The sequence below is a fragment of the Mirounga angustirostris genome, unplaced genomic scaffold (assembly GCF_029215605.1).
Source record: "Mirounga angustirostris isolate CCGP_5_RB_7025 unplaced genomic scaffold, mMirAng1.0.hap1 SCAF_2, whole genome shotgun sequence".
Classification (NCBI taxonomy): domain Eukaryota; kingdom Metazoa; phylum Chordata; class Mammalia; order Carnivora; family Phocidae; genus Mirounga; species Mirounga angustirostris.
The window spans coordinates 88511215-88519895 of NW_026991710.1; the positions used below are offsets into that span (position 1 = coordinate 88511215).

Genomic DNA, 8681 nt, shown 5'->3' on the forward strand with positions numbered 1-8681 from the left:
ATTATTACTCTGATTCACCAATGATGAACCTGATTTCAGAATGTCCCAGTGTCAGAAACTATTAGAATCTGAGCCCAGACGGCCTGCCCTCAAAGTTGTGTTCTTTCCAGTGACCTGTCTCGATCTGCCTTTATTTCAGGATTCCTGCAGTGGGGGCATCTAGGTTTGATTTGATTTGATTTTTTTTTTTAAGTAGTACAATTGTTGGGTAAATTGTCACATACCACAGAAGTAGGGCTGTGCTGGTACTTCAAAAGAAATCTTGAAAATGCCAAGCTTGGTAAGTGTGGGTAATAAGACGCAGAGTGAGAAGGGGCAGTCTAGTGACTCCGCAGAAGATAAAGTTCAGTGAAAATTCACTTGCCATTTATTTTTCTCTCCTACAACAGGACACCCCGGGGTTTATTGTGAACCGTCTCCTGGTGCCGTACCTCATGGAAGCGGTCAGGCTGTACGAACGAGGTAGCTGTCTGGAGCCGGGCTGGGAGCGGCGGGTCTTAGCTCTCGGCACTGCTCCCTGGTTCTTGAGCAGGCCCTGTAGGAATGGCTAGGCCGTGCAGCGTACGGGAGGGGCTTCGGTTCATTTAGCTCTGTGAATCAGCCTCACCCTGGACCTCAAGACCTTTGTCATTGGGTGCCCTGGTCCCCCTGAGTTCCCTGTGGGGCCTCTGAGCCTCAGAGGTGTGGCTCTGGAACCCCCCCCCACAACACACACACCCAGTTACAGTCTCAGCCAGAGCCATCGCATGGCCAGCCCAGATTTATATCCTAAATCTCTGCTTTTGATGAAAAGTTTTCCTGCTTAAAACAATAATAATGTAAAAATCACTGGACTAAGGGACCTTGAAAGTTCCTTAAAGTTCTAAAATTTGTGACTCTGTGACAGGTGATGGGAGGTAAGTGACAAGGCTGAAAAGGGATGATGACTATTTCTTTTTTTTTTTTTTTAAAAAGATTTTATTTATTTGAGAGAGAGAATGAGAGAGAGAGAGCATGGGGTGGGGAGGGTCAGAGGGAGAAGCAGACTCCCTGCCGAGCAGGGAGCCCAATGCGGGACTTGTTCCAGGGACCCCAGGATCATGACCTGAGCCGAAGGCAGTCGCTTAACCAACTGAGCCACCCAGGCGCCCCTTGATGACTATTTCTAAGAGCCTTCCCTGTCTTTACTAAATGAGGCCATGTGTTTTTTTTTTTTTAACGTTAAGAATGGTCTCATGCTTTTGTCAATACTTGTTGATTTCCAAAGAATGATTTCCCCTGTTGTAAAATTCTAAAACCTGGGACATGGTCCAAGGTTATAAAATGGCATGTATCTTCCTGCCTCCCTTCCCTACCACATTTCTGGAAAGGTAACTATCATGTCTGCTTCAAAGGCAAGTAGGCCTTAATAGGACTGGATAAAAAGCAAGTGTAATTGTTTTCAATTACTTCATTCACAAATGCTCGCTCCTGAGAATGTCATTTTTGAAACAAAATGTTTACACCAGCTCTTCCAGAGAGATGAAAGCACATTTGCTTCCTCAAAATCTGCTTTAAATATTAAAACTTCTCTCTGTTTTATGGAAGCATTTGCCACACTTTTGCTCCAAGATCAAACCAACACTTCTGTGTTTATCTATCAGCAAATATGCCTAATTACACCTCAAAGAATGCGAGAAGCGTTTTACCCTACTTTGAAAGGCAGGTGGGTTTTTTTTAATATAATGTTTTAGAATGTAGCATGTGGGTAATCCACCCCTTAATGTTTTTCCCTCACTGAGACATACTGTCACTTTGGTACACTTTCAGATGTACCTTGTATCTGACTGTAAGCGGAAAGGCGTTCTCTTGTCTTTTGCTCCCCCCCCCCCAGCAGTGGTCCCTTTGACCTTCCCCAGCCTGCCCCCGCTGGGAGGTGAGGCCGGAGAGGGGGTCCGAGCCCCGGGGGCCGTGTTCTTTGAGACCGCCCACGCTGCCGCCTAGGACGGCACGGCCCGCTTGCCCCTCTGCCTCTTTGCCCGCCACTGCTCGGGGCCTGTGAGCTGCAGTTTTGGCTCCGGGAGTGGCTGGAGTCGTGTCTGGGCTGGGTGTTGTGGCCCAGCAAGCACACTGGGGGCTGGATTCCACACGTCCTACCTCGGGCTTCTTCCCATGTCCCTTTGCCCCGTCGCCGCTGCCCCCGTTCTGGCCCGCGGGGAGGCGGGGTGCCTGCTCTCAGCAGCCGGCTGGACCGCATCGCTTCTGCTTTGACACCTGCAGCTCTTTTGGATTCTTCCTCTCTCGCCTGCCCTGTCTGTTCGTTTGTCCTGTTGTCCGGGAGGGTGAGGAGACACTGCATGCTGCCCCGCCTGGTGGCGGGGGGTCTCGGGGCCCGGCGGCAGAGTGGCGCAGTGAAGACCCTGAGACTTTGTTTTGCCCAGCCTCTTCCTTCTCCGGGGAGAACTCGTCCGTACGACACCATCTCGGGCAGCGTGGGCTCCCGTAACACAAGCACCACAGACTGGGTGTATTTCCCACGGTTCTGGAGGCAGAAGTGCAAGGCCAGGGTGCCAGATGGCGGGACTCTGGGGAGGGCCTCTTCCGGGAGGCACGCGGCTGACTTCGCGGCGCGTTTCCGCATGGCGGGGAGCAGAGAGAGGACACGGGAAGCTCTCGGACTCTCTGAAGGGCCCTCATCCCCTCTGGGGCTCCGCCCTCATGATCTCATCGAAGCCTGCACGTCAGGGGGTAGGGTGTGAACGTGAATTCTGGGGACGCGCACACTCGGTCTCCCACAAACCCTGTCCGGCGGGGTGTGCGCGGCGAAGCGCCGCTCTGCGTGGGGGAGGCCCATCGGACCGATGGATGTGTTGGCATGAGAGCAGAGTCACCTCCGTCACTACCGCTTGGGGCCCCGGCTGCCTGGGGGCCCTGCACCAGTGCTTCTTGCCAGCTCCCCGGGGCATCTGGCGGCACCGCGGCGTCCCCTCGCCACTGCTCTCTCATGCCCTGGGCCTCGTGGCTTCTTCCTTGGGCCTGCCTTCTCAGTCCTCCAGTCCTGTCCTCGCTCTGTGCGGCTCCCATTTGTTCATGCTGTAGCGGCGGCCTGGTTGGTGGCAGTTGGTCCCGCTCGTCCCTGCGGCTCTCTGTCCAGATCTTCAAGCAGGCTGGCGCCTGGCAGCAGACCGCCACACCTCTCGGATGTCCCCTCCCGACACGTCCCAGGCAGCTCTTCTGGGAGGGCTGGGCTGGGTGGCAGGCCCTGGGAGTGTCCCTGCCTGTCGTGTGTCCCCCCGGTCACTGTGTGACATCCTGCGCCCTGTCATTCCTCTGCTCAAGACCTCTTCGGTGTTTCTGTTGTAGACTACCGAATACAGTTCCCTTCCCAGGGAAGCTGCTCTCACTTCCCCTCCGCCCCTGCTGCCCTCCCACGGACTTCACTCCCCCCGCCCTTACAAGGCCCTGCCTGATGTCCCCAGTGTTCCAAGCTGGTCGCCATGTGTTGTTATAACTCTCTTTACGCTTTGGCTCTCCCTCAGGGTGGTTGCCGCCCTCCTCCCCGTGGCAGGGCGTCTTTCTGTTGCTGGATACGGTGCCTGGGAAGTGTCTCCTCTTCATCCTCTCCAGAGTCTCCTACAGGACAGGCACTTAGGGAGCTGCCGCCGGGGCCTGTGGTTAATGCCAAGAATGGTGGGTAGGTGGTGCTGATGAGCCAGCCTAAGAAACAAGTCCGGCTGCTCCCAGGTCCCCACTGTGCAAGAGGAAGCTTCTCATTGTTGTCTTGTCTAGAGTTAGGGGCTCTTCACTGGGGAGAGGTGGGAGGCCCCATGAACCTCCTGAAGTTTGGTGTGTGCAGTTTATTTGGGGCAGGTGTCCTATTCTCAGTGAAGTGCTTGACTCTATACAAGTTTAGGAATTATTAGTCTAAAGCACAGTTCCATATTTAACTCCCATGTGGCACACCAATTTGTGTGCTTTATGTCTCCCTCTTTTTGTCTCTTTTGCTCTGTATTACTGTATTTTTAGAGTTGCTGACTTTGTAACACTGCTTAGATTTTTTTCTTTGATATGCTTTATCTTTGTATTATTTTTTGAGATAAAATAGTCTTCAGGTGAGTCGCTGAATCTGGAATTACAGAATTGCCCCTAGGGTTCATTATTTGCCCGTGAATAGAGATTTGATTAAATGGCTTTAGGTAAGTTGGAACCGTTACACTATGAGATTTCTGTCCCCAGGAGCCGATATTCTAAGGAAGGGAGGCCGTCCACAGTGAATGAACCAGTAGATACCGCGTTAGGTTGTGACCAGTAATCTGGAGAAAGATAAAGTGAAGAGGATGGTGGGAGGCCTCGCCTGGAGTTCTTACAGTTGCTAGTTTATATGCAGGGAGGGAGCAGGGTGCTCTGATGAGGGGACATCTGAGCAGAGAGGCCTGCGGGAAGCAAATGTCAAATGTTGGAGGAGGGACGGCACCAATCCCAGGGGGCAGCAGGTGCTGACCCCAGGAGAGGGGTAAGCAAGGTGGTCATTTAGCATTCTGGGCTCTAACACCATAGAAGCCCTCAGGGTCAGATGAAGGCCTCTGAGCAGAATCCATTTGTCAGCTGCCATGTTCCTGCTCATTTCTCCTTTGCACATGCTGTTCCCTCTACCTGGCATGCTCTTCCTGCCCTCTCATCCCTTGGGATGCTCTTCGTCCTTCAGGACCTGGGCCTCGGTGGGTTTTGGTGAAATGTTGGCACTGTGAGTATATCTGTCCACTTGTGCCCACACACAGGCGTGTCAGTCTTCATGAATCTTCAGCAGTAGCTGACACATCTGAGTCCTCCCACTATATCATGAGTACTTGGGGACTTGTCTGGTTTTTCTCTGTCTCATTCTAAGTCTCTGGTGCCTGGTATGGAACAGAGATAAATAAAAGTTGAATGAAGGAAGGGTGCCGCCTAAAGCTGATGTATATGATGATTTTTGCTCTTTTTGCTTTCTTATGGACTAAAACTCAAAATTGTGACTCTTAGCATCCTCTGGTTGACTAATTAGTGAAGCATTAATGTCACCTATAAGAAATAATCGGTTGGTATTCTAATCACCTTCAACTGTACTTCCTATGCTTTTTAAAAATATAGTCTTGGGGCACCTGGGTAGCTCAATCGGTTAAAAGTCTGACTCTTGGTTTCAGCTCAGGTCGTGATCTCAGGGTCATGAGATCGAGCCCTACGTCGGGCTCCGTGCTCAGCACAGAGTCTGCTTGGCGTTCTCTCTCCCTCTGCCGCTGCACTCTTGCTCTCTCTAAAGTAAATAAATAAATCTTAAAAATATATACATAGTTTTTATGGATGTTTAAGTAGTTCCTATTCCTCATGCCTAAAAATCTGAAACATGTTTAGGTATAAAATTCTCTTTGAGTATTTGAACTTTTTTCTCCTTTTATTTAGCTTTAGTGTAACTGACCATTTCTTTATACTTTGGAACAAAATTTCTAGATGATCACTTGTTATAGACTATTCCCATTCCTGATTTTGGAGAAAGGGAACAGGTTCTCTGAAAGACTTCTTGTGGGCCCAAGGACCATAATAGTGAAGGGTAGAATTCCAGGAAAAAAGCACATTGGCTCTTGTCTTAATTTAATGAACACACTTTAAAACTTGAGTGGCAATTTTAAATCAGATTTGGGCTTCTTTTTAAACTTTATCTTGACTAAAGGGTTGATGTGAGTGTAATTCCAGAGGAATACTCATTACTTATAAAACCAAGAAAGCTGGAAAGGAAAAATATGCATACGATACATATAAAAACACAAAGCTTAGTTCTTTTTTGTTTAAAAAGAGTCGTATTTATCAATAAAAATATGCTCTAGCTTTAAGTGATGTTGTAATAAATTATTCCAGAGTTGGAAAATCCCAATCCATTAACAGTGACTAGTGTTTCCAGCCACCGGAGCCTTCTCTCTGCGTGAACACCGGAGCAGTGCTCTGGAATTCACCTCACAGAATAGCTTGGTGGAATAGCTTTGAAAATCTTGTGGTCTATTTGGCGTGTACCTGTGAGATGAAATCTTACTTACCATAGCCAGAAATCCTGATTCTGGATGTTTTTTGAATGTGCGAACTTGTAAAACTCAATTCTGGGACTAACAGTATGACAAGGAGAACCACGGGAAAGATGGTGATGGCTCATTGCTGCCCTCTTGTCCTCAGGTGATTCATCCAAGGAGGACATCGACACTGCTATGAAGCTGGGAGCTGGGTACCCCATGGGCCCATTTGAGCTTCTCGATTACGTGGGGCTGGATACTGTGAAGTTCATCATGGATGGTAGGAATTGGACTTCTCTGTTCTCTTTCTGTAATGGAATTGAGGTTGTTTCTTTCATGTTACAATGCTTGTTTACCACCGAAATTTCAAGGGGTCTTAGTAGGCCTTCCAGAGTTCTGCCCCACCAGCTTAAAGATTCAAGTTAAAAGATGGCAGAAAAAGGAAAAATGTGCTTGCCTAGTGTCTCTCCACAGGGTAACTTGTTTTTAAAACTTTTCATTTTGAAACAATTTATAGATTCACAGGAAGTTTCAAATATAGCACAGAGTGGTCCCGGGTCCCGTGTACCCCTTACCTGGTTTCCCCTGATGGTTCTGCAGGACAGGATCACATTGAAAGCGGACATTGGTACCGTGTGTCATTCCGTCATAAGTGCTGATTTGTGTAACCTCCACTCCCGTGGAGATCTACCCCCTTTAAAGATAATAATGTATCTCTTTACTATAGTGGCTCTGAAGTTACAGTAAAGATAATAATGACAGCTGGACTCCCGAAAGGCCCCCACATTTCACAAAGAATACCTAGGTATTTGTGGGGAGCAAGGAGGGTTCTGAATGAAGCATGAACTTTTGTATCTTGTGAGGATGCAGACTGCCAGTGGCGGCGTGTGTCCCGAAAGTTGCGGCACGGTGCCCCCGAGGGGTCCAGGCGGCCGAGGGGCTGGTTCCGTGTTCCCGGGAGGAGCGCGCGCGAGCGGCCGCCGGGTGCTTTCGGGCCCGTCCGGCTGTGCCGGCTCAGCTGCCTCCTGCCTCTGCCCCGTCAGAGTGGGGACCCTTCTCCCGAGCTGTGCCCCCAGCCTTGCCCTGGGAATGCTGAGGTGTCCGAATCCTCCCAGCGCTTCGTCCTCAACCTCTTCCCTCCTCTCAATAGGGTGGTATGAAATGGATGCAAAGAACCCCTTGTTTCAGCCCATCCCATCCTTGAATAAGCTGGTAGCGGAGAACAAGCTGGGCAAGAAGACTGGAGAAGGCTATTACAAGTACAAGTGAGGCCCGGCTTCCCTGGCTCCGGGAGGAACCCGTCAGCACGTACGAGCAGCTCCGCCAAGTGCCACGGGAACGTTCTGTGGTCACACGTTCCCTCTCGCAGCACAGTCTGTTCGCTGCGCGTTTTGATTGTGACCTGTCTGAAGTAATTATTTACACTAGTTATCGTAATGGCAGATTCTTCCATTGAGAACTAATTTCCCTTTTTCAGGCTGTTCATTCCTGTGTATTCTCTAGAAAGCTTTACACCCTTGGTGCCTTGGAGCGAACATGTCTTCTGAACCTTAGCTTTTCATAAAGAATTGCCCGGGTCCGTCCCCTTGGGAAGGGGCACTGGCTCGGCGCGCCGCTCTGCTCGCCGTTGGCTCCCGGGAGCGTGGCGAGCCGTCGGGCGCGTCTGGGAGGTGCTGCGTGAGCGGCCCCCGCGTCCTGCCTTGCCGAGAACAGCTGCTCCCCGCAGCTTCGAGCCTTAGCCTGCACGTGGGCCGCGACCCGAGACGTCGTGTCGTCACTCAGCTCCGGCTGCCGGTGGGCCTGTCACCGTGTGCTTGGTTTGCGGAAAGAGCTTCCATTCACATCCAGAATCTCAGTGATGACTGTCCGTCTGTCTGTCTCTCTTTTTTTGCCCGTGAGAAATCATTGCTGCAGACTGCCTGTAAATTGATTCTAATAAAATGCAATCTTTTAATCTGTGAAAATTTGAATTGACATAAACGTGTATAATTTAAACTTGGGGCGTGCTTGGATGGTTGCGGAAGTAAAGGTTGGTAATTTAGGCAAAAGCCTTGGCCCGTCGTCTTTGGCCTGTTGTTACTTGCGAAGGCAGCCGCGGAGGGAGGCATTGCGGTGGAGCCGGCCTGCCGCGGTCATCCGCAGGCTTCCTACCAGTGAAGCGGCCATAAGGGCCCAGAAAACGATCTCTAGGGAACATCTGTTTCTTCTTCGCCAACAAAGAGAAATAGTGTAACATAAGCTTCTTTTAATCATGGGCTTGAGAAAGTGTCTTCCGAGATAGAATTTTGAAGCGGGAAAGACGTCGGAGGCCCTCAGGTCCGGCTCGGTCACAGAGCACTTACGGGACGTGCGCAAGGTCGCGGAACTGGGTCAGAGCAAAAGAGTACGTCTGAAAACCTCAGATCCAGACTTTCACACGGGACTGTCCCCAACACGGCCGCCCTCATTTGGTGTCCTGGGTCACAGTTTCAGTGGTTGAGAGATCCTCCCCCCTCACGTCATGGTTGATAAAAGGGAGCTGGTTAACCTTTTCCCTGACTCTTAACTATAGCATCATGGGAAAATAACACGCTACATACATTTCTACCCCACATAGAACCTGGCTTAGGAAACTTTTAGGTTATTCTAAAACATTTCCTAACGAAAGAAAGGAAGCACCTGCGACGCCACCACTGCTTGCCTTTCCCA

At 50.3% G+C, this 8681-nt stretch overlaps 1 protein-coding gene across 2 annotated transcripts in view; it reads left to right on the forward strand.

Moving 5' to 3' along the window:
• Window positions 1-7957, forward strand: part of HADH (hydroxyacyl-CoA dehydrogenase) — a 45838-nt gene extending 37881 nt beyond the window's left edge. For both annotated transcript variants that reach the window (XM_064584941.1, XM_064584942.1), the window contains exons 6-8: window positions 390-462; window positions 6157-6273; window positions 7144-7957. In XM_064584941.1, the coding sequence (XP_064441011.1) occupies window positions 390-462; window positions 6157-6273; window positions 7144-7262 (309 nt within the window). In that variant the 3' untranslated portion in view covers window positions 7263-7957. The remainder of the gene's footprint in view (window positions 1-389; window positions 463-6156; window positions 6274-7143) is intronic.
• The last annotated feature ends 724 nt before the right edge of the window (window positions 7958-8681 follow it).